Consider the following 27091-nt stretch of genomic DNA (forward strand, 5'->3'; position numbering starts at 1 on the left):
CTATTTTGGGGACTTTTCTGCGTATTACGGCTGTAAAAAACGGACCGTATTTACATATGCTGAGTGTGAGGCCGGCCTAAGGGTAACTTTTAACTCATTTCTTTTGGTGCTGGGGAACATCCCTTTTGGACCTTTGAGAGCCATTTGACCTGGAAGCCCGACCAATGCATCCTCTGTGCACCGCACCCCGACCGCAGACGGTGTACCCTAAAAGTCTCCTGGAATACTTATCTCTAACACAGGAGTGGTGAGCAGAATTGACACTTTTTCTATTTTTTGTTACTTTATTTTATTGTGAATATTGTGAATACAAAACAGGATTATATATGAAGCATTTTTCTTTGAATGGAAAGATAAAGACTGAATCGGGATTATGAACAAAGTTATAATCTGGATTTCAGGTTATTCGTTATATCATGAAAAGTTATACTTTTTCTGATATTCTCATTCTATTGATTCTACCAGTTTTTCATTGTTATCTTGCAGGCATTTCATAAAAATCTTGAACCTGTGTCCATCACATGACAGAGACACATTATGAACCTTCCTATAGAATAACGTCAAACATCCTGAAGTCCAAGAACTGTGCATATTATACACTTGTAAAATGGTTGCATCGCACAGACAAATACTGAATTGCTAGAACCTGAGTACCCCTTTTAACCCGGGGGTTCATATATAACTGGAGTAATGTTTGTGAGAACATTTAGGGTTTTGGCTTTCATGTTGCGTTCTGTCACCCGTTCCTTGGTCCCATCGGGGCTTACGTCAGGACTCCACCACAAAACGGGAATCGGGCGTGTGCACATACAGATCTGAAAAAATATATATAACTTTACATCACTTCTGCTACTTGGCAATGTGTTTGCATGTGGACCAGTACTAAGTGCCAATGTTGGACATTATAACCCAGTATAAGATGGCAATTGGCAGCATTAAAACTGCCAAACCATGTTCATTAAGGCACCATTGTGGCCATGAATTGGTTTTATTACATTGACTCATGGCATTACTGAGCATAAAGTCTTGTGTGGGGACAGGACTGCTTATTCATCTGCAGTTGAGATAGAGGCACACTTTCTATTGTAGGTTCAGTAGTCCCCTGGGAATCAGCTTTAAAACCTGTTTAATCTCCGTCTTCTGATTTCTTCCAAGGACGGCTCCCTTGGCACACCATGACCTGTAATATATAAGAAATATATAGTTATTGTTGCAATTTTCACAAGTGGCATGGCATATTAATGTACCACAAAGACACTTTCCCTAGTAGGATACCACACAGTGATTCCCAGGACGCTTGCACAAGATTTAGTAAAGGAACTCTAGTAAAAGGTTATACTTAACGGGTCACCTACAATATTATTATACACCTGCACGTATGGTGGTAATCTAATGTTTAAATCATGTTCAACAGTGTAACTGGGGCATCAGCTGCTGGGAGAAATGGAAGTTATATTCTCCCTGCAGCTGCTTGCTTTCAGTCATCAGGTCGGTGCAGCAGATTAGCAGCCACTGCTCAGTACACAGTCATCACGCTAAAGTCGCTCCCCCTGCTTCGTGACTGACAGCCTGTTCTCCACACACGCTGCAGAGCTAGATGTCCGTCAAAATGCAGGAGTGATAACAGCGCAATCTCTGAGTAATGAGCAGTAGCTGTAAGGCTATGTTCTCATGAAAAGTATTGGTGAGTTTTCAAGGTTACAGATTTTCTGCACCTATTATGTAAATTATGTTATTTGCATATTTTATTGTGTATTTTACATGTGTTTTTATCTCGTGGTGGTATGTTAGGTTTTAAATAAAGCTGCTTTGTTTTTCATACTTTCTGGTATTTGGCTTTCACAAAACTTTATTGGTACGGTTATGTGCAGATTACATGTGTTTTAGCTGTGGATTATACCGCATGTAATATCATCTTATGGGAAAAAAAAAAATCACACATACAAATCAGTTTACCTGCAAGAGAATTTGACATATTGTGGATCTCAAAAATGCACAGGAGGTCAGGTTATGCAGCATTACAAGAAAAAAAATGGACATTTCTATAAATCCCATCAACTTTCCTCCAATGACTGGAAGCGAACAGCTGCAGGGAGAATAGAACTTCATTTTCTCCCTGCAGCCGCATTCCCAGTAAACCAGTCTAACAGGATTAAAAGGTATTTACCTGTAAATTACCACAATAGCTGCAGATAAATAGCATTTTCTTAAGTGACAGGTTCCCTTTCAATTCCACATCAGACAGCACTGTTATGTAAAATATTGATAAAGCACCTCAGAGACATATGCAGAATTATGTCAGAGGGAAATGAGTAAGTACATGCAATATTGATTTTCTCTATGCATTTGTGCCAATCTCCATATTTTTTTTTATAAATGGGCATAAAATGGATTGTCTGGTTTAGAAAAGCCATTTTCATATACCCAATTAGGGATTTCCATTGAATAGAGCCCCATCCCCATCCCTTTATTCTTAATTAGAGATCATGTTATTTGTAAGACTTGGTGAAAGATTTTTTTGGTTAAGTCATGTACATAGAGTATAATTCAGGTTCAGTTTTTGCAATTTTTTTTAACCAAACTCATGAATGGATCCCCTGAAGAAGCACGTTATGATATTTTTTAAATAAATTGTGTTAAACCTGGCTTGCAAATACGCTCCATATTGAAGCCAGCATTTAGTACCAGCTAGGTCATAAGTTGTCAACCCCGGCACTTGTGATGCTTGGCCCATCTGTTTCCTACACATACAAGATCTCACACCTCCTCTGTGCTAGGCCTACTATTTCCTAAATGAACGGGTGGACAGACATCTGTAGGCTAATGCCACCGACTCAGCAGTTTTATCTAGAAACTCCTGTTAAGCACTTGGCTTAATGCAGGACAGCCATAGGAAGCGCTTTATTAATGAGCCACTTAGACTAAAGCAGCAGAACAGCTTTAAGTAAAGCGTAATTAGCTTGTAGTGCGGCTCAGAGTCCAGAAGGTGGCAGCAGAGTTGTTTGCAGCGGACACGGGCACCAGAACTAGGACAAATGCCAGTCAGCAAAGCTTTCCGCGTAGTAAGCAGAATCAGGCTTATTTTGAAGCAGATGGGCTCTACAGCAGCCGCTGCAAGGAATGTTGTGGACTTGTTTATTGTCTGACTGCTTTCAAAATCAGGGATTACTCTGCAACATCCAGCAGTTTCGGTGTCACATCAGGGTTCAAACACAGTGTGGGTATCCCTGGAGCTTTCACTGTTTTCTAATTAACTCTTTGTGGCTTCAATTTACTTTCATATATCAGGTATGAAGGGGAAAAGAACAATATATTCACAGTTCACAGTAGATAGACACGTATCAGTGTTGCTATACTATAAGTGTAGGTTCACATGAGCATATTTGTTGGCCGAGTGCAGTCTGTGAAAAAAACAGACAACATGGTCGGCACTAGGATCTGTGCTATTCTATTGTGCTATTCAGATGTGCGTTTATTTCACTGATTGAATCTGCATGTGAAAAAAAAATGGCAAAAAGCACCAGTTACTTCCGTATTTCATGTCAAACTCGCCCCTTCAAGACAATGGGTGTGCAACCCCCCAAAAACGGATCCCATGCGGAACACTCATACAGCATCTGTGTTACATTGCAGGGCCAACAAGTCCTAAGCATCTCTGGGAACTCCTTCAAGATTGTTGGAAGACCATTCCCGGTGACTACCTCTTGAAGCTCATCAAGAGAATGCCAAGAGTGTGCAAAGCAGTCATCAAAGAAAAACGTGGCTACTTTGAAGAACCTAGAATATAAGACATCATTTCAGTTGTTTCACCCTTTTTTGTTAAGTACCGTATATACTCGAGTATAAGCCGACTCCCCTAATTTTGCCACAAAAATCTGGGAAAACTTAATGACTCGAGTATAAGCCTAGGGTGGGAAATGCAGCAGCTACCAGTAAACGTAAAAAGTAAAAATAGATACCAATAAAAGTAAAATTAATTGAGACATCAGTAGGTTAAGTGTTTTTGAATATCCATATTGAATCAGGAGCCCCATATAATGCTCCATAAAGTTTATGATGGCCCCATAAGATGCTCCATATTAAAATATGCCCCATATAATCCTGCATAAAGGTTAATAATGGCCTCATAAGATGCTCCATAGACACATTTGCCTAACATAATAATATAATGCTGCACAAATGCTGATTATGGCCCCATAAGATGCTCCATAAAGATATTTGCCCCATATAGTGCTGCACAAACCTTGATTATGGTCCCGTAAGATGCTCCATACAGACACTTGCCCCATATATCGTAATGCTCCACAAATGTTAATTATGGACCCATACAGACACTTGCCCCATATAGTGCTGCACAAACGTTATGGCCCCATACAGACACTTGCCCCATATAGTGCTGCACAAACGTTATGGCCCCATACAGACACTTGCCCCATATAGTGCTGCACAAACGTTATGGCCCCCTTCAGACACATTTGCCCCATTATAGTGCTGCACAAACGTTATGGCCCCACAAGATGCTCCATACAGACACTTGCCCCATTTGCTGTTGCTGCAATAAAAAAAAAAAAAATAACATACTCATCTCTCCGTCGCTCAGGCCCCCGGCACTTTCAATATTCACCTGACTTAGTTCCGGCGCCGCTCCATCTTCAGCGTCTTCTGCACTGACGATCAGGCAGAGGGCGTGCACTAACCACGTCATCGCGCCCTCTGACCTGATCGTCACTGCAGAAGACACTGAAGACGGAGCGGCACCGGAACGGGGAGCAGGTGAATATCGCGCAGCGCAGCGCTCCCCTCCCCGTTATACTCACCTGCTCCTGGCGCTGTGCAGTCCCTGCTTCCTCGACACTGCAGATTCATCCTGTACTGAGCGGTCACTGTTACCGCTCATTACAGTAATGAATATGTGGCTCCACCTACCATAGAGGTGGAGCCCAAAATTCATTACTGTACTGTGCGGTACCATGTGACCACTCAGTACAGGAAGAAGCTGGGGCGCTGGGGACCTGCAGGGACCGTGCCAGGAGTAGGTGAGTATAATTAGACAGCCCCCGCTCCTCCTCCCCTACCGACCCCTGGGTATGACTCGAGTATAAGCCGAGAGGGGGGACTTTCAACTTTCAAATAGGCTGAAAATCTCGGCTTATACTTGAGTATATACGGTATATAATTCCACATGTGTTAATTCATAGTTTTGATGCCTTCAGTGTGAATGTACAATTTTCATAGTCATGAAAATACAGAAAAAAATTTAAACGAGAAGGTGTGTCCAAATTTTTGTTTTGGTCTGTACAGTATATCAGTTCTACTTACTCACTGAATTGTAGGCTCACACTCATGGCCCGGGTGAGACATGTTTTGTCCATTTAACTGTAGGCTAATAGCTCAAGAGAGGTATCTACAGTAGAACAGGGACCCATCAGAAGGAGGTTACCTTGCCGCGGTTGATAGGCACACATGGATTGATCAATTTATGCGCTAAAAACCTCCATTTTTGTAAGTTCATCTTACTAAATAATAATACAGTTTAGATTCATTGTTTTCAGTGTTTGCATTCCCCCACTATTTATATATATAGTGAGGGAATGCTTTGTTACTCATTTGGGGGCGTGGTGAAGTAACCCAGGATCCATTTCCATGGACATTGAATGGTGTGAGCAGGGGGCCTTTGTGTGCCCTGCAGGATTTTAATACATGACAGCATAGTGTGCTACTAATGGTAATGTTTGAGACTAAAAAGGAGAGAAGCCAGCGGAGCTTATGATCAGAACGCAATACATACAGTCCACATGCACATATTAATTTCTAACTGTATTTCAAAATGAGACATTTAGCAAACAATTGATCAATTCTTTGAACCACCCCGCCACGCCAAGGCATTCTCAAATGGGGCAGTCCTACTTTGTTTTTTATATACGCTGTGCCATTACGGCCTCCTAAATGTATTGAAAGCAAAACCACATTAAATGCAAATTGTACCTGAAGCATTTCTGAATCACTCCCATGGCACCAGAAAGGGCAAGCGCAGATAAAGGTTGGCCAGGTGCGGCCATAGATGTTTCAGGTTCAACCTCCACACTGCCTAACCCTAGAACGCGTACCTGGGGCCTCGCAGGCCTGCTAGGTTACTTGTTTTCTATTATCTGTAAAACTACATTAGTTAGAATTTTGAAACTCAAGGTAATCCTCAGGTATATAGTTGTTAGTAATATCCAGTTGTTCATATATTTTTATGTTATAGGCATCTCGTATAGCAACGCTTTTTTTGTGACTACCCCAGATTCACGTACCTGGGGCCTTTGAGGCCTGCTTTGGTTTACATGTACTCCTCAGTCTTTTTGTCTGTACTGTTGTTGGGGAAGAACTTATGACTCAGTCTTTATGACTATTGGTCAATGGCTGTTGCTGGGAAGAGTGTGGATTCTGCCTGACATGGTAATGTGATCCTGGAAGGGAGTTTCCCCTCACAAAGTAACGTGATTATGATGTCAGTACAGGTCCTTTAGTCCTAAATCCTAGTTGCTGGAGAGACTTTGGAGGAAGAAGTCAGCTTTCTTTGGTCTGTAACAAAGAACCTTTCTGAGCTCCAAAACCAGAGGCTTCTACTGCACTTACAAGAAAGTGATCTGTTGAAGGTAAGAGTAGGGGGGCTGTACTTTACCCTAAGCACACAAACACTAACAAAGTCTTAGCACACACAGTGTATAGTGCACAAGCCTGATTGTAATCTTTATTTTTTACTTTTCATTTTAGTTTACTCACATCTAAGATTACAATGGCACAGTCTACATCAAGGGGATTGACTGTCCAAGAAATTGAGGCGATTATTTTCAATAGTGATGAAGACAGTGACATTTCTTTGTCGGATGAAGAGTATATTCCACCAGCTAATGTATCAACTTCATCGTCCAGCGATTCCTCAGATGATGAAGAAGTAATGGATCCAGCAGAATGTGCAAGTAGAACATCTAAAACAAATGTTTTTTGGAACAGTACTGCTGTGGCTCATGCACGCACCCCATCACATAACATTATTAGAGTTCCTCAAGGAGCTGTCAGAATTTCCCAATTCATGTCCAAAAAAGATGTTTTCAGTAAATTTGTTTCAGATGATATTGCAGATGAGGTAGTTTTGTGTACGAATGTGGAAGGTAAACGTATTGCTTCGGAAAAAAAAAAACTTGGAAAAATGTAACTAAAGAGGAACTATATGCCTATATTGGCCTTACTCTTCTGGCAGGGTCGACTAAATCATATGATGTGCCAATCAGAGAGTTATTTCTGAACCCATTTGCAGATCCACATTACAAAGCCACTATGTCCGTAGATAGATTTGAGGCTATTCGGAGATGCATTCGTTTTGATGAAAAGAGAACTCGGCCTGTGAGGTTGGCAACCGATAAATTAGCGCCTATTAGCTATATATGGAATCTTTTTATCAAGAACGGTTACAAACTTTACAATTCTAGCGAATATGTGACAGTGGACGAACAACTTCTTGCCTTTAGGGGACGTTGCAAATTTATCCTGCCAGCTAAATACGGCATAAAAATTTTCTGGATGTGCGATTCAGCAACTTATTATGGGATGAATGGCATGATTTACTGTGGAAAAGAAGCTGACGCTCCAGTCCAGAAAGATCTATGTTCCAACATAGTGAAAACACTAGCTTTACCAATTTTCCATTCTGGAAAAAATATCACTATGGATAATTATTTTACTAATTTAGAACTGGCCAATTTTTTGCTTCAGAAACAACTAACACTTGTTGGTACAATGAGACCAAACCGCCGCGAAATTCCACCAATAATGAAGCACAATGCACAGCGACCAATCTACGAGAGTGTATTCGGTTTCTGCAATGAGGCAACAATGGTGTCCTATAAAGCCAAGAAAGAAAAATCTGTGATATTACTGAGCACAATGCATCACGATGAAAGTATTGACACCAATGACAGGAAACAAAAACCTGAAATTATACTTCATTATAATAAGACAAAAGGAGGTGTCGACAAGATGGACGAAATGATTACTGAATATTCGTGTAAAAGGCAGACTAAACGTTGGCCTGTTGCCCTTTTTTCCAATATCCTTGATGTGTCATCCCTCAATAGCTATATTGTTTATTGTCAAACTAATCCAGAATTCCATGCCAACAGGAAGGACAATAGACGTATATTTTTGACAGAACTTTGTTATGAACTTTTGATGCCTACTATGCACAAAATGCTTATCAAGGCAAATTACAGAGACAATGATCCAATGTGGAATATGCTTTCAGGAACAGCCAGAGCAAAGAGAAAAAAAAAGAAAGCGCTGCTATATTTGTCCAGCAAAGAAAGAAAGAAAATCGGAGCGTTTCTGTTATACTTGCGGACAAAATGTATGCAGGGAACATTCTGAAGAAAAAATAATATGCAAGAATTGTCGGGGGAATATGTAAAGTGGAAAATAAATATTCCTGCACCAAGTTTGCTACAGACTTTATGTAAAAACTTTTTATAAGAAAAAATGTATCCATCATAAAAAATTGTACTGAGTGAATATATTGGGCGTGCCCGTTTAGTTACATTTTTGTTGTTTTATGTACATAATTTTTTTTGGGAATTATACACATCTTAGGCTATGTTCCAAGTAGCGCTGGGGTTCACCAGAATGGGATCCATAATGGATATGACCTCCTGGTAACTCCAGCTAAGGCTGATGGAATGCCGGGATTCCACCAGCCTTAGCTGAGGTCACCAGGAGGTCAGATCCATTACGGATCCCCTCCTGGTGGACCCCAGCGCTAGTGGGAATGCATCCTTACTTTGCAAATTTAAAATAAACTTTGAAAAGTATTTTTATTTGAGTTATTCCATGTTATTTGCACACAGGCCTAAAAGGCCCCAGGTACGTGAATATGGGGTAGTCACAAAAAAAGCGTTGCTATACGAAATGCCTATAACATAAAAATATACGAACAACTGGAAATTACTAACTACTATATAGCTGAGGAATACCTAGAGTTTCAAAATTGTAACTAAAGTAGTTTTACAGAAAATAATAAAAAAGTAACCTGACAGGCCTGCGAGGCCCCAGGTACGCGTTCTACCAGCCTTAGCCGGGGTCACCAGGAGGTCAGATCCATTACGAAAACCCGTCCAGGCGGACCCCAGAGCTAGTGGGAATGCATGCTTACTTTCAAATAACTTTGAAAAAAAATTTTTTTTGAGTTATTCCATGTTATTTGAAAACAGGCCTCAAAGGCCCCAGGTACGTAATAGTGTAGATTTCTATGGTCACGCATTCTAGGGCTAACCAGCACCACAGATGAAGGGCGAGACAGGCCCAGACACAGGTGCACAATCAAACAGAGCCTAGGGCAGGGCAGGGCAGGGCTGCTGTATGTGTGTACAGCAACCTATCAATCACAATCAACACAGAAAGAATGGCGTGCATAACTCAGCACATTTAGGAGGCCGTAACGGCACAGTGAAAATAAAAAACGTAGAGTAGGACTGCCCCATTTGAGAATGCCTTGGCGTGGTGGGGTATCTCAAAGAATTGATCAATTGTTTGCTAAATGTCTCATTTTGAAATACAGTTAGAAATTAATGTGTGAATATGCACTTTATGTATTGCGTTCTGACCATAAGCAGCGCTGGCTTCTCTCCTTTTTTTTAATGTTTGAGACTGTGGTCCCAGTTCTCTTCAGGTCATTGACAAGGTTCTCGAATGTAGTTATGGGCTGATTCCTGACTTTTGATTGTGTGGACAGGTGTCTTTTTCACAGGTTACAGGTGCAATTAATACAGCTAATGAGTGGAGAGTAGGAGGGCTTCGTAAAGAAATCTAACAGGTCTGTGAGAGTCAGAATTCTTGTTGGTTGGCAGGTGATCAAATACTTATTTCATGCAATAAAATGCAATTTAATTATTTTCCCCACAGAATGTAGACATACAGTGGGGAAAATAAGTATTTGATACACTGTCGATTTTGCAAGTTTTCCCACCTATAAAGAATGGAGAGGTCTGTAATTTTTATCGTAGGTGCGGTTCAATTGTGAGAGAGAGAATCTAAAAATAAAAACCAGAAAACCACATTGTATCATTTTTAAATAATTAAATTGCATTTAATATATGTGGGGACTAGTTAGAGTATGAAATTAAAAAAAATCTCTGGAGTGATACTTTAATATGTCCTGAGACCAATATAAGCAGAGACCCCCAGAGGAACCCAATAAAATGTAATGACGTATGTTTAATTAAACAGAAATATCCCAGAAGTATGGCACATACAAAGCTGCTGACAATTACATATGTTCCAACACTGACATTCAAAACTATGGGGAGGCTGCTGGCTGTTAATGGCAGACTATAGCCCGTCAGTGTACTCGTGTTACAGTTGACAGTCATCTAATATTACCACAAAATACTGGCAGTGATTAATACATTTTCTTCAGCCCTGTATGTGTATTATCTGAAAACTCTTTACATTTCACAATTTTGTGTCGCTAAATGACTACTGATTAGTAAATATCTGGTGATCGGCGGCCATTTGAAAGCCTGTTTAAAGAGGCAGACAGCAGTTTAGATGCGTACGGTTCAATCTGTAATAGATCAATCAGTGTGTAGGTGCTATTGTTCTCAGTGTTACGCCGGCCACACGCACGCCTTCTAAGCACCGCTCCACTCACAGCGTTTTTCTTTGCTCCACCCAGTACCTGATCATCGCTCTGAGCCGTCTTGTGCTTCACTTCCAGCTCTGCTGTTTGTGAGTCATATGGGGGCGCGCCGAACTCTGCAGGAATTTATATCAGTTCTGTCCTGCAGAGATCTGCTCCCTCGGCCTAGCACCTGCCAGCAGGTCCTATATCAGGCGACTCCATTCTCCATTCCTTGCCTGAACTTAGGTTCTAGTAACTCAGTCTCTAGCTTCCTGTATTAGCGTATTCCTGTTTTGTCTAACCTGTTATCCACCTGGCTTTCCTTTTTCTGTATCCTTATCTCTGCTCCTGACCTCAGCTATGAATTCTGAACCTGTGCTGCCTGCCCACGACCTCAGACCGTCTGACTACGCTTATGTCTCGCCCACCTGTACCCGATACCCGAGTCTCTGATCCTCAGCTGCTGCAGTCTCGGGGACTGCCCTGGTGCCCTGCCCACCATGCCCTGTACATGGTGTCTACTGATGGACCAGCCTATCTTCACCATCAGAGGCTCTCGTGAATACCTGGTAAACACTAAGTCACACCCCTCCATTAGTGCAGTGGGTCCACACTGCACAGCGCTACAGTAAGTTCAGGCCATGGACCATGCTGGCAGTCAGGATCCAGGGACCCCAAGGTTAGTGTACAAGTACTGTACGAGGAGATCTGCTCTCAGTGTGAGTTTTAGGACCAGCTGATGGAGGTCATCAATGTGGTGGCAACCCAGCTGTAGGATCTGTCTACTGCTATGTCCCCCTTGTCTCCCAAGCTCCTACCATGTCTTGCCAACCCTCCCATGGACAGTCAGCTTCTCCGAGAGAATCGCCTAATGATCCAATTTCTAGTGTAACTGCTGAGTTCCAGCTTCCATTTCCATCTCGCTATGATGGAGACCCCAAGGTGAGCTGCGGTTTCGGTCTCTCCCATCTGCACCCCATACCCAAGTCTCTGACCCATCCATCAGCTGCTGCAATCCCGGGGACTGCCCTGGAGTGGTACCTGGTGTCTACTGGAGGCCCAGCCTATTCTCACCATCAGATGCTCTAGTGAATACCCAGTAGCCACTTAGTCATGCCCATCCAGGGCCCATCCCCATGGTACAGTGGGTCCACACCCACCAGCATTACATTCAGCAGCACGAATCCTGCTTACACAGGATGATGCGCTGCCAAGAACAATGATCTTGAGCCAACCAAAAAATCATTTCACCTGATGAATTAGCATTTTGCTTCTACGTCGGATGATTGGCTGGCTATATACCTTGTACAATTAGTGTGAAATGGGCAATCCTAGGAATGCTCTGTCCATGATAATCATGCAGAATAATGCACCTTTACAGGGGCCATTCTAATAATAACACTATTTTTGCTATTCATTTAAAATAGCACATCAATGAGATCGGTGGGAGTCAAACACCTGCACACCTGCCATGTAAACGTTGCTCAGTGCAGCTCCATGTAATGTGTAGCAGCCGCTGCCGGTTACTGCAGAACAGCTTCTATTCAGAACAGCTACAGAGCTGTTTACAATGAATAGATGGGAGTGTGGTGTATCAGACCCCACCAATCTCATATTGATAACCTATCCTATGACTAGATCATAAATATTTTCTGTCTGGACAACCCACTTTAACATATTTGTGTTGGTTCTCAAATGGTTGAGTATCCACATCATGTTTGCTGGTTGTTAATATTCTACAATCAACAAATAAGCTGTGCATATAGATATACGGTAACTATGGAGTTATTTTGTCTGACCGTGTTCAACAATATTTTCATGATGAGAAATAACAAAACTGATGGTAACTGTTAATAAAGTGCCCACATGGGTTGGCAAACACCTTGCTGAACTGACAGAATTGTGCAGATGTGCCACAATTAGTACTCTGAGGTCAATATTCTGCAGACGTGTACGGCTGCTTCATCTGCACTTACCATGTGTCTTGTAGCAATTCTATAGAATATGTTTATTTTATACTTAGGGGAATGTCTTGTTTGTGTCTTGGCACACATTACATACACCATATTCATACATTACAAGCTGTGCCTCTTGACACACTGATAAAGCTATCCATCTGGGATGTTGGCAAATTACCCAGACAGATTTACTTCAAAATCAAGTAAGCGATAAGCAACATACGAGACACAAGAACACTGGGCCAGCAATGATAAACTACACTGGACAAGGACGCTCATTACTTACATCATTTAGATATGGTCCCCCTGTATTTAATACATAATTTGGGTGGACATTTTCACAAATTAACAAAATTATATGGGTGCCACATAATAAGTCGGTCCAACCTCTTTAAGGGTTTCTTACTATTGTCATAAGTGGATAATGTTAAATGGTAATTGTTAAAAAAACAAGTTTGCAATTTACTGTGTGATAACAGTTTTAGCCGTTCTTGAGATATTAACACTTTTCTTTTGCATTCAGCTCGTTCCCTAAATGACAGGTGACAAATCTTCACCGCAGTCTAACAGCAGTGGCCAAACATCCACAGCAATTGCAAATAGTTTTCTATTGGGCCCGTTTCTTGGTAAGTCAAAATCCCGGAAAAACAGTTATTGCCTAACCCCGGACAGCTTCAGGGCAGTGCTTATAAGTGGTGGTCGGTCTCCTATGCAACAAGCAGTGCACAAAACAAAAATGTTACTATTTAAAAAAGTGCTCAAAATTTTAGTAACCAATTGATATTGAAGGATTTTAGTAGCACAGTCCAACAATATCCATCTTTGAAGACTTTAAGCTACACTCATTAAAGTCATGAATTTTTTTCAAGTCATTGTTGCTTGTGGCATTGTTGCCATTATATGACCCAAATATATTTATTTATTTCCTTACATATTGTAGGCAAGCAGCTGGCAGAATCCTGGGTGGGAGGTGTGTGTATAACCGAGGTGGCAAGCCCCAGGGATATGAAACCTGGTAAGCAGGCTCCAGCACTGATAAATGCTGAGAGGGTTAATAGGACCAGTATGGGTTCAAGTCTTTAGGAACGACTAGAAGAGATGGGTGGGACTGGTCATTCCCACCCTCCAATCCAGCAGGTGCATCTGATATTAAAAAAAGGCAGCAAAGCTCCCCATAAGTGACTGGAAGTAGAGGTGTAACCACCTCTTATAATTGTGCCTGAGAGTGAAGGTGAAAACCCCTGGTATATGTTCCTCAGTCTCTGCCGGGGGCTCGAAGAGCAGGACTGACATTTCAACTAATGAGTCTGTGCCTTCTATGGGACTGCTTGTTGTTATGTTATAACTTTTTGCTGGAGAAAAGACTGTTTTACTTTCTGTTAGAAGTTTAAATACCCTTCCTGTTTGCACAAGAAACTGCGTGCCTGTGTGAACGCTGCCAATGAGACGATTCCCTACAGTATATAGCGCCATCATATTCCGCAGCGCAGTACAGATATCATCATCGCTGTCCCCATTGGGGCTCACAATCTAAGTTCCCTATCAGTATGTCTTTGGAGTGTGGCAGGAAACTGGAGAACCCGGAGGAAACCCACACAAACACGGGGAGAACACTCCTCGCAGATGTATCAAAGTGTTGCAATATGTATGATAAATTGCTGATAATGTTTGGTGGGCTGATTTTGCAATTGATTTTGTAAACATCTATTCATAAAGAAGTATAAGATAGCAACATGATGAATTTTGAAAATAGAATGACTTGTGACAAAATTTGAAACTTTTTGTTAAGAACAAAAAACCCTTTGTTCAATGATATTTGATGGGCAATTGAAACATCTAGAAGCAAATAAGAGCAACAAAGTGGTGGCTGGAGTGACAAACTATGCATTAGGCCACGTTCACACGCTCAGTATTTGGTCAGTATTTTACATCAGTATTTGTAAGCCAAAATCAGGAGTGGGTCAACCAGAGGAAAAGTATAATAGAAACACGTCACCACTTCTTCATGTTGCACCCACTCCTGGTTTTGGCTTACAAATACTGAATGTGTGAACAAGGGGTATTTTCAACTCGTACTTAGTGCAGATGTAGCCATTGACAAAGGCAACGGTAACACCCAGTTGTCAATTTTTTCATACAGTGTTAAAAAGATATTCCAACATATTTCACTATAACAGTAGAAATGTATCCTATTCTTCCCTAGGTCATTTGAAGACTAGGCAACAACCATCTTATGAACACGTACCATACATATCACTACATTGGATATTAGGAATGTATGAACTTCTGTGGTTTAATAGGTTAAAAAAAAACAAAAACAAACCACACTGCAGAACCGTAATGCTGTATATGAATGCAATGTAAAAGTGAGCGTAGGGCAGGACAGGAGACGCTTGCACAGCGCACTATCCGACCTACCCTGCCCCCCATATTGCTGCTCATCACGGCTACCAGAAAGCGAGCAGTGACGTAATGGGCCTGTCATGGATCTTTACCTCTGCGCTCCCATCTGGGCGCTTTTTATAGTCTCTGCTTTTTGAGTGGATAATCACTTCTCTTTTCCCCGAAATCACTCTGCACTCATTACAAAAGCCACTCTAATGCAAAGCTCTGCTACCAATAAAAGGCAGATTCATGCCCAGCGCTATTACATCTCCTTTAAGTGGGAGACTGCACTTTTACAAAAACAAGAGAAGGACAGGAACACAGTTATGAAAACATTGCAGAAATAAAGGGCATGTTTGAGATTTCCAGGAATTAAAATATATCTCCTGGGTGTTAATGAAGGTAAAAAAAGAGATTCATTTAATGCGGCCCCCAAACATTTCACATCTTGGATGTGGAAAAATGTTGTTATTGGAATTAAGACAAAACACGCATTCATAGAAAAGGCCTTTATTTTCTTAAGTTACGAGGGATGCCAAAATCCAGTGCAAAGAAAAAAAATCCCATATTAGTCAGTGTGGCATGGTCAGCGGCAGTGAAAAAGCAAGCGCTCATTGGGGAGAGCATTAAATCATGGTGGAGGACTGGCCAATAATAACAATGTCTCCGCACAGTGCGACGCAGAGTTTGCCCTAATATAATTTAGTAAGACTTCATATTATTTAATTGTTCTGGGAAAGTTACTGGCGGGTTTTGTTGTGAGAGCATTACTGACGTGTCATGTAAATGACTTGCATACACCATTGTTGCTTTTAGGTCATATGAGGTCGAGCCTAAAATGGGCAGAGAAATAATAAATCTGACTGTATAACTCAGAATGGAATTACAGAGCCACTTAGCCTTTTCTTGAGCTCATTTGGATAACTGGTTAAAAAGCTCACAGGACTTGTAGAAGTGAAATGTAGTGAACAGAGCACACGACTTACACATCTTATATTGTGGGTTGCAATTAATCGCCAGGTCTAAGGCAGTGTGACTACAAAGACCCCACGATATTGTTGGTGTGCGATTATGGAAAGTTCAAATATTTTTCCATTTATACATTCAGTATATTATATTCTATCAAAATAGCGGCAGACCACGCAGCCGCTATGGGGTCCGTGAGTCAGGTGTAGCCCGATGCCAGCACCTGGACCAGGACCCCCTCCTGGAAAGTAATGGTGAAACAGGTAGCCGATGACCACAGTCAGAACTGCAGACCAAATTCTGCAGAAAGGGGAGCAGTATGGAAGGCCATTATGCTGTCAGGGTCATCATATTGTGTGGAAGACTGTTAGGAGGATGATACTTTGTGTGGGGGCCATCATACTGTATTGGGGCTGTGCATTGGGGCCATCATACTTTATTGGGGCTCTGTGTTGGGGCCATCATACTGTATTGGGGCTGTGTGTGGGGGCCATCACACTGTATTGGGGCTGTGTGTGGGGGCCATCATACTTTATTGGAGCTCTGTGTGGGGGCCATCATACTGTATTGGGGCTGTGTGTGGGGGCCATCATACTGTATTGGGGCTCTGTGTAGGGGCTAACAATCTGTATTGGGGCTATGTGTGGGGGCCATCATACTTTATTGGGGCTCTGTGTTGGGGCCATCATACTGTATTGGGGCTGTGTGTGGGGGCCATCATACTGTATTGGGGCTGTGTGTGGGGGCCATCATACTGTATTGGGGCTGTGTGTGGTCGCCATCATACTGTATTGGGGCTCTGTGTGGGGGCCATCATACTGTATTGGGGCTCTGTGTAGGGGCTAACAATCTGTATTGGGGCTATGTGTGGGGGCCATCATACTTTATTGGGGCTCTGTGTTGGGGCCATCATACTGTATTGGGGCTGTGTGTGGGGGCCATCATACTGTATTGGGGCTGTGTGTGGGGGCCATCATACTGTATTGGGGCTGTGTGTGGTCGCCATCATACTGTATTGGGGCTCTGTGTGGGGGCCATCATACTGTATTGGGGCTCTGTGTGGGGGCCATCATACTGTATTGGGGCTCTGTGTGGGGGCCATCATACTGCATTGTGGCTGTGTGTGGGGGCCATCATACTGTATTGGGGCTGTGTGTGGGGGCCATCATACTGTATTGGGGCTGTGTGTGGTCGCCATCATACTGTATTGGGGCTGTGTGTGGTCGCCATCATACTGTATTGGGGCTGTGTGTGGTCGCCATCATACGGTATTGGGGCTCTCTGTGGGGGCCATCATACTGAATTGGGGCTGTGTGTGGGGGCCATCATACTGCATTGAGGCTGTGAGTAGGGGCCATCATACTGTACTGGGTTATTGTGGTGGTGTCCTACTTTGCGAGGGGAGGGGGTCCTGTAGGGACAGCATGCTTTGTGTACTAAAGGTACTGTCGAGGAATTCACTGTGGGGGTACCATACTGTGCTTGGGTGGGGTATTTGTGTTGGCATCATAATTTATAGGGAACATGAAAGGGGTATCCTAATGCGTTTTACTTGAAAAGGGATGCAAAGTTGTGATTTATGCTCATTTATGACCCCCCAACATATTATTTATTTTGGGATAGTGGGGGTGGGCCCAATTAGGACATCTGCTATGGGGCCCCATGATTTCTATGTATACTGTTGTACCATTCTCATTATGCTCACAAAAGATAATATGTATACTGTATAGAAATTAGTGTTTTGAATAACAAAGTCCCCTACAGTCTTCATACTTCATAAAGTAGAGAAATCATTAGTGTATGCCTGGATGCGGTCAGATACGTAATTATCCTTTTGCATCTGACACTTGCCAAGTACTTACAAGTTCATGCCTCCTAATCTTGAAACACATTTACTATTTAATATGTATTTTTTCAACTAATTTAAATCAGCGAAGTCATAAAATCCATACCTGGGTCATTAAGACTCTCACTTATGGCTTGTTGCAGCTGTTCTTCTTCATTAAGCCCTCCAGTGTACCTATCATAGGTCCCAGGAGGACGGTTTCCCTGGAACTGGTGCTCTGAATACCTAGCATGCCCTATTAGAACAATGTGCACAGTTTAGTGTTAATACTTCTACGTTACTTTTAAGACATGCCATATTGTTAGTAAATTGGCCACCATAACACAGAGCTCTTGCCTAATATGCAAAAAGGACTACTAGCACATGGCAGAAATATGCACAGTATCCAGTTAGAAGTATTTAACGAATGGCATTTGCATATTTATGAGACGTACTTTACCCTGAATACACGACTGAATCAGAGCTCAAACGGAACAAAATATATGGATGCATGCTCAATAAAGCATTACAGGTTTTTGCTACCCTTTCTGATTTTATCAAAACTACAACAAACAGCCCGGTAAGTGATACATTGCTGGAATCTGGGTCTCTGCCCCTACATCATGCTGCTCTTAGATCGGGTAACAAGAACATGGTGAAAGACTCCTTTTAAATCTGTGCTCAGCATAAGCTGCCCATTAAATGTGTATAAGCTGCTCCTGATTATTATGCAAGATGACTTTAAAGAATAAAAAACTTCTCACCAGAATAGTTGTAGCTTTGTTGTCTTGCTGGACGATCATTGCTTAAAAAAGATACTAAAGAGAAAAAAATATATTGTAACAACTATTAAAGGGGATTTCAGCTATTAGATATTGATGGTCTCCTTTTAGGTTAGGTAATCAGATTAATGGGGTGTGACTCGGCCGGGTGTACACAGTGTACAGAGCCAGAACAGCACAGCTCTGTAGATAGTGTAGTGGCCGTTCTTTACTACTGCACTCACAAGAAAGGACAGTACACAGTGAGCGGAGTGGCGTTGTTCTGGCTCTGTACAGCTTACATTTGGCCACCACTGCGAGAGCTGCAGACAGCTGACTGATAGGGCAGCGCATAGTGCGCAGGTGCGAGATTTTACCCAGCTATGTGGATGATGCAGAAGGCGCCATCTACGACAATTACAGCATGTGGACGGCTATCGGCAGCCTGGCGGAGGGATAGAGAAGCTGGGAGGATGGGTGGAAACCACAGAAACCATGCCCATCGGACCGGACAATCAGGGTTAACATACAGTAAGGGGGGGGGGGGGGGGGGAGAGAACTTCAAAAGGTTTTTTGGGTGTATATAGGGGAAATCAGGGGGTTATATAAGCATTGATGGACTGCAGCACAGGCGCTGATTAAGGTCATAGTTTTAGTTGATACAGGACAAAACTGGGGACAGGTTCCCTTTAAAGAGAGCCCAATAGCTTTTCAACAGTCCCCATTGAAGAGATTCTGTCACCCCTAAAATGCCTTTCAGACTATCTAACTGTACAGTAATATAGGGAACGTCACACCTATAAAAGTCATACTAGCACTGTACTCTACTGGTACAGTGGTTGCTGAAATAACTTTTAATCCCTATGCAAATAAGAAGGCTTTGATGCACCCATGGTGTTGCCATGCGCTAGGTGCACTGTTAGACCCTCTCAATGTTGGTTTGGGGACTGCCCTAGCTTGTCACTAATAGAGCAAACACTACCAGCATGCGCATGATCCTGGCTGTGCTTGCCGTGGGCACACAGTGGCTGGGTGCATTCTCCTTCCTGGGCCCCCTCTGCTGATGCCCCTCCTACAGCAGGAAGTGGTGCAAGCGGCGTCCACAGAAAGCCAGTTAGAAGAGTCAGCTCAGCCACTGTGCGCACATGGACAGCACAGCCAGGATCAGTGCAGGGTTGGCTCTAGGAGTGCGCTCTGCCAATCACAACTTAGGGTTCCCCTCTGACAGCACTGCTCTGCAGTGGGGCTGCCCTAGTGTCTGCAGAGATGTGACAGTGGAACAGAGATGCCAGGAGGGAGAAACTCAGGAATCAATCACTATACACAACACTCCAATCTTTTCATGATTAGGAGATATTTTTGACAAATCACTGTTACCCATTATCAACGCTCTGACAACTATTCCCAGGATTTACGGTAAGTTGAACCCTCTCTCCGGCATCTCTCTTTCTGCTAGGAGTTTTTCTTTTACACCTCACTTTCAATTTTTCCTCCATGACTTTTTTTTTCAATTTTTCGGTCAAAATATAGCGCTTTTTTAAAATTTTTTAAAATTTTTTTGGAAGAGTTGTAGTTTTGAATCAGAAAATGAATTTTACTACATAAGGTACTGAAAAACAAAAAAAACACGTGCAGTGATGAGCTGAAAAGAAAAATGCAATTCTGCCATTGATTTTTTTTAGGCATGGTTTTTTCATCTTTCATCGTGCTTTAAAAATGAACTAGTGTGATAATGCCGGTAAAGCGCTGTGGAATTAATGGCGCTATATAAGGAAGTAAAATAAAGAAATAAAATGATGCGCCAGGTGAATTGTCATTAGGGCGATACCAAACTCGTAGGAGTTTTTTTTATATTTTAGTGTCTAAACAAATTTCAGAATCTTAGATTATGTCGACACAAACCCAATATTTTTAATATGAGGTCCGCAACTTTTTAATTTTAACGTTTATGGACCTATCAGAGGGCTTGTTTTTTCGTGTACTGAGCTTTAGCTTCTTTTCATTTTGGGGGATATGCAGTGGCCGAAAAGAGGCAATTCTGTTTCAACTTTTTCCTCTTTACAGCGTTTATCATATGTATTAACTCATTTTAGATTTTCAATGATTGGACACAGAAATGCCAATAGCTTTTATTTATTTTTTTTGCTTTTCAAGTCTCTATATTTTGAACAGGGCTAAAAGGGAATAATTTACACTTTTTTATTTTTAAAAACTTTTTTACTGTCATTTTTTTAGCTCCCCTAGGAGACTTGATCGCTTATATTATATGTTGCAATTTGAAATAGGAAAACCTGATTTACACACTAGGTCATTCTTGATGCCGCCTGCCCTTTACTTTTGCTGCAGTACTTATGAACAATGTGGTTTTATCTCTTTTTTCCACTTTTCAGACTTTGTAACTAATGTAGCCAATGTTTTCCTCTAAATGAGTAAAATGGTTTTGCAGAACACGTCTCTTATCCTCCCTGACTTCTTACACTTCTCATTTGTTTAATATTTCAAAACAGAACGAGAAAGAATCACCAGCCATATGTCTCTCATCACCAGACTGAATAAAAGAGATTCACAGGCTGTATTCAATGGCTGTAGAAGCTGTCATTTATTTCCACTTACAACCATTATGTTCTAAACGCCGTGTTTAGCTTTATTGTGCTTTTTATTATTGATTCATCACACCAATCACTGTGTGCCCACAAGGTAATCTCTGCGATGAATGACATCTGCATCATGAAACTAACAGGTGTGGTGTATAATAGAAAAGACAACTGCCTTCTCAATGCTCAGAACAAAGTATTATTACCTGCAGTTCCCAGAATCGTCATCAAAGGTCCGTGTGTGTACAACAAGCCCACCAGGATCCCAGAGAGGTGCCCAACAAAAGATGTCCTGCCATACAAAAACAAACCAAAGCCATAAAAAATGCTAAGTGTAACATGAAGTTAAGGTAAAACACATATACAGTGGAAAAAATAACTATTTGATACTCTGCTAATTTTGCAAGTTTTCCCCACCTACAAAGAATGGAGAGGTCTGCAATTTTTATCGTAGGTACACTTCACCTGTGAAAGACAGACTCTAAATAAAAAACATAAAATCACATTGTATGATTTTTAAATCATTAAATTGCATTTTATTGCATAAAATAAATATTTGATCACCTACCAACCAGCAAGAATGTTGGCTATCACAGACCTGTTAGTTTTTCTTAAGAAGCCCTACCACTCTGCACTCATTATCTGCATTAATTGCACCTGTTTGAACTTGTTACCTGTGTAAAAGACACCTGTCCACATAATCAATCACACTCCAACCTCTCCACCATGGCCAATGCCAAAGAACTGTGTAAGGACACCAGGGAAAGAATTGTAGATCTATGAAAGGCTGGGATCGGCTACAGGATAATAGGCAAGCAGCTTGGTGAGAAGGCAACAACTGTTGGAACAATTCATAGAAAATGGAAGAAACAAAGGACTGTCAATCTTCCACGGTCTGGGGCTCTATGCACGATCTCGCCTCCTGGGGTAAGGATGATTCTGGGAAAGGTCAGGAATCAGCACATAACTACAGGGGAGGACCTGGTCTATGAACTGAAGAGAGCTGGGCCCACAATCTCAAACATTACTGTTAGTAAAGGTGATGGTGTGATATGCTATGTGGGTATCATTTTGTGTATATTTCTGTTTTACTTATTTTCATGGTGTTGAGTTGTTATTTGCCATCTGATATTCTCCCCACAGTTCTGTATTGTTATCTCTCCACAGAGTCAGTGAATATGTTGTTTGCTAATATGCTAATGACATGTTGACCTAGCTTGTTGAAACAATGAGCCCCTGAGACCCACCCCCCTAACCTGTGAATGGGGAGGTGAGACACAGATCAGTCTTGTTTGGAACTATGAAGTGAACACAGCACATCAGAGAGAGAAAGAAGGGAATATGGACTGTTATCCTCTGTGCTGGATTGTTGGATTTTTATTCTGTAACTGAACTGCATTTGTGTTCTGGAATATTTTATCCTTTGTGTGGTGGATTATATGGACCTTTCGTACTTTTGCCTAAATAAAGTTCTTGGGATTGTTCACTATTCTCTTGCTCTGTTGATTGTGTGATACCGGAGAAGGAACCTGTGACAGTAACACACTACGCCGTCATGGATTGAAATCCTGCAGGGTACGCAAGGTCCCACTACTCATGCCAGCACATGTCCAGGCCCGTTTGAAGTGTGTCAATAACCATCTAGATGATATAGAGGAGGAGCATCCCCAAAGTATCATGTTTCCCCCACCACACTTCACGGTTGGGAAGGTGTTCTTCGGGTTATACTTATCCTTCCTCCAAACATGGTGAGTGGAGTTGATACCAAAAAAGGTCTACAATTTTGTCCCTGATGTCCTTAGACAGCTATTTGGTCTTGGTCATGGTGTAGAGGTTGGAGTGTGATTGATTGAACTCATTACCTGTATAAAGGACACCTGTCCACACACTCAAACAGGTGCAATTAATACAGGTAATGAGTGCAGAGTAGGAGGGCTTCTTAAGCTACTTTCACACTAGCGTCGTTTGTAATACGTCGCAATGCGTCGTTTAGGAAAAAAAACGCATCCTGCAAAGTTGCCTGCAGGATGCGTTTTTTCCCCATAGACTTACATTACCGACACATTGCGACGTATCGCCACATGTCGCAACCGTCGTGCGACGGTTGCGTCGTGTTTTGGCAGACCGTCGGCACAAAAAAAGTTACATGTAACGTTTTTTTGCGCGTCGTGTCTGCAATTTTTGACCGCGCATGCGCGGCCGAAACTCCGCCCCCTCCTCCCCGGACCTCACAATGGGGCAGCGGAAGCGTCATAAGACTGCTTCCGCTGCCCACGTTGGGCATTATTTTCACAACGCGCGTCGGTATGTCGGGCCGACGCATAGCGACGGCCCCGTGCCGACACTAGTGTGAAAGCAGCCTTACAGAAAAACTAACAGGTCTGTGAGAGCCATGATTCTTGTTGGTTGGCAGGTGATGAAATACTTATTTAATGCAATAAAATGCAATTTAATTATTTAAAAATCATACAATGTGATTTTCTGCCTTTTTATTTTTAGATTGTCTTTTATAGTTGAAGTGTACCTATGATAAAAACTACAGACCACTCCATTCCTGGGAGGTGGGAAAACTTGCAAAATCGGCAGTGTATCAAATACTTATTATTCCATGTGTGTGTGTGTGTGTGTACAAAATACAGCTCTGGCAAAAAAGACCACTGCAAAATGTTCAGTTTGTCTGATTATTCTCTTCATAGGTATATTTTTGAGTAAAATGTAAATTGTTCTTTTATTCCATAAACTTCTGACAACATGTCTCCGAAATTTGCAAGCAATACATTTTGTATTTTTTTCTGAAACAGAAAAATGGTCAAAATTAAATAATCAAAGAAAACAAGTTCATAATCATTTAGAAACAACAATACTAATGTTGTAACTCTGGAAGAGTTCAGAAATCAATATTTTGTGGAATAACCATGATTTTTAATCACAGCTTTCATGCGTCTCGGCATGCTTTCCACCAGTCTTTCACACTTCTCCTAGCACAAAAATGCAAGCAGTTCTTCTTTGATGGCTTGTGACTATCCATCATCCTCTTGATTACATTCCAGAGGTTTTCAATGGGGTTCAGGTCTGGAGATTGGGCTGCTCATGGCAGGGTTTTGATGTGGCGGTCTCTTAATTTTTGCCAGAGCTGTATATATTGTATATATTTTTTTCTACACACAAAGCCCAATGTAAACTTTCAGCCTCCATATCTCACCATTCACTACTGCTTCCATGAAGGAAGCCTCTCTTAAAGCCTACGTACAAAAAAGCCCACCTACAATTTGCCAGGACCCACAATGAAAAATGTGACGACTAATGGGGCTACCGTATTTCAATAAAACCGGTGTTTTAATTCCGCCTCCTCGTCTACCATACCGTATTTGATTAATGCCCCGCAGTGTCATTCAGGCACCGCTACACATATATAAACAGATATAATAAAAAATATACATGAGGGTAAGTCCTTTAAATTATGTTTTTCTGGGAAATGCTGGAGCTTTTCAGAGGCAAACATATATAGCTGAAATCATACAGGCGGTGCCTGATACACGATGCCTGTAGTTCAGCATGTATCCGCTGTCAGGTTCTCTTAAAAGAAACGTAGTAGTGTTGAATAAATCTTCGTGTAGGGTAAGTTAAACAGTGGACATAACTCCCTTACATGCTGTATACATTGCTAATTCTCCGCTCAGATAAAGGCTTATGTTAAACACGTTACAGTTCATAAATAATGGGAGTATTATATAGCTGCCATTACTCTCCAACACAGCCCTGCTCCTTAATAATATTATCATAGTTAAGACCAGAAACACTAAGGCTAGTAAAACTGAACTAAGCATTTTTGTTACATTTGTGAATGTATGTTACAATTCCTAGTTAGCAGTTGTCTATTTAGACTCTTGCCCATAGGTCCCCCTCTAATTAACCCTTGCCCATAGCTCCCTTTAGAGCACATGGACATCATAGAGGAGTACTTCCCTTCTTGTACCTCTGCCCTTATATTTTGGCTGAATTGATGGGCACATTTGGCACTGTGGTTGTACAAGCTGACTGAATAACCATATTTACATTCATATAGATTATAAATGTTAATTCACAGCTTATATAACAATCTAAATTATGGCAAGCAGACAAATATTTTCCGCTCATCTTTGGTGCAGACAAAGTATAACATTCCTGTGGAAAAAATGTACATCTTCAATGTTGCCGCCTGTGGCAATGTTTGTTCTGCAACCCTTAACACCGAGTGAGATTTATGGTTCTACAGTATTCACACATGTAATATGAATCACACTTTGCTTTTCATAAATGAGTCAGTCTGCCACATAGGAGTGGGGATAATGACCGTGCCGACAAAGAATTTCACTTCCTCTATGTACTATTTACAAAGACCTTCTCACTTTGTCAGCTGACGTGTGGTGGTCTTCATTCAGAAATGGATGGATCCTATTCTCATGTTTTTTACATTACTATTGGCTAAGCCAGCCCCCTTCTCGGTCTCAGTACCAGCTGCTGCTGTGAAGTGAGCTGGATTAGCTAATGAGCAAGGCCCTTCATGCATGCCACTGACACACCAGGAGAAGCGGGCTCCCTTCCACCTAAGGCTTTGTCATTACAGCTACAGGAGAAGCCCTGACATCGAGAACAAACCAACCGCGAGTACAATTGGGTGATCAGTGACGTTTTGAAAGTTAGCGTAGACTAGTAAGTCTCTTTATTTTAAATTTCAACACTCCAGAACAATTTTCTTTTTGTTGTAGAAAATCTCTACACAAAAAACAAAGCAAAAGAAAAATGGCTGCCTATAGTCACCACTAAGGTCAAAACCTTTCTGTATACTCATTTATTTTAACAGGATACAGCAAGCGTCTGAAATCTTACAAGACTATAGGCATGCAAAATTTGTTTAAGGCCATGTTCACGTTGCGGATTTTACCGCGGATCCGCAGCATTTTTGACACTGCAGATCTACAGCAGTTTCCCATGCGTTTTACAGTAAAAATGGAAACCTATGGAAAACTCAACCCGCTGTGCACATGCTGTGGAGAAAAACGCGCGGAAACGCAGCATTGTTTTTTCCGCGGCATGTCAATTCTTTGTGCGGATCTGCAGTGTTTCTGCACCCATTGACTTGCATTGAGTCGGGCACATCTGCAGCAAAACCGCAGATGTAAAAAAGATCTGCAGTTTAGCAGAGGGGAAAACGCTTCAGATCGGGAGGAAGGAAGTTTGTGGGTGGAGTGTGGGCAGAGTATGGGCGGAGACTGTGCGTGTGTGTGTGCACGGGCGAGCTGTCCGTGGGTCTGCGGGGGTCTGTCGGGGCGTCTGTGGGGCTACCGGGGGGTTTGTGCGGGGCTGCCGGGGGTCTGTGCGGGGCAGTCATGGGTCTGTGCGGGCTGTCGTGGGTCTGTGTGGGGCTGTCAGGGATCTGTGCGGGGCTGTCAGGGATCTGTGCGGGGCTGTCGGGGGTCTGTGCGGGGCTGTCGGGGGTCTGCCGGGGGGGGGGGCTTTTGGATGTGTGTGTGCGTGCAGGCATCGTCCGATGGGACTAGAAGTCCCATCAGGCTATGCCTGCTACAGTGACAGTGATTGACACATTAGCCAATGATGGGACAGTAGTAGTCCCATCATCCGGCTAATGTGTTGAATGCAAAAAAAACACACATACAGTACATACAACATATGACACACAGTACATACAACAGAATATACAACATACAACAGTACTTACAACATATAACATACAGTACATACAACATTACATACAACATATAACATACAGTACATGCAACATACAACAGTACATACAACAGTACATACATCATATAACATACAGTACATACAACATATGACATACAGAACATACAGGTCCTTCTCAAAAAATTAGCATATAGTGTTAAATTTCATTATTTACCATAATGTAATGATTACAATTAAACTTTCATATATTATAGCTTCAT

The 27091-nt window shown here is 42.0% G+C and overlaps 1 protein-coding gene and 1 long non-coding RNA gene across 4 annotated transcripts in view; one reads left to right on the forward strand and one right to left on the reverse strand.

Annotated features, from left to right (window-relative positions):
• The window catches only part of LOC143808283 (uncharacterized), a 62755-nt gene extending 58046 nt beyond the window's left edge, over window positions 1-4709 (forward strand). The window contains exon 3 of the long non-coding RNA XR_013221918.1: window positions 3634-4709. This is a non-coding gene — a long non-coding RNA (uncharacterized LOC143808283). The remainder of the gene's footprint in view (window positions 1-3633) is intronic.
• RHBDD1 (rhomboid domain containing 1) overlaps window positions 240-27091 on the reverse strand; it is a 232020-nt gene continuing 205168 nt past the window's right edge. For 2 of the 3 annotated variants that reach the window (XM_077290775.1, XM_077290777.1), the window contains 4 exons: window positions 21350-21435; window positions 18553-18606; window positions 17916-18044; window positions 240-1180 (listed from right to left, as the gene is read on the reverse strand). In XM_077290775.1, coding sequence (XP_077146890.1) covers window positions 1116-1180; window positions 17916-18044; window positions 18553-18606; window positions 21350-21435 — 334 coding nt within the window. In that variant the 3' untranslated portion in view covers window positions 240-1115. The remainder of the gene's footprint in view (window positions 1181-17915; window positions 18045-18552; window positions 18607-21349; window positions 21436-27091) is intronic. The other variant, XM_077290774.1, reaches the window with a different exon arrangement.

The sequence above is a fragment of the Ranitomeya variabilis genome, chromosome 2, assembly GCF_051348905.1.
Source record: "Ranitomeya variabilis isolate aRanVar5 chromosome 2, aRanVar5.hap1, whole genome shotgun sequence".
In the NCBI taxonomy this organism is placed as follows: Eukaryota; Metazoa; Chordata; class Amphibia; order Anura; family Dendrobatidae; genus Ranitomeya; species Ranitomeya variabilis.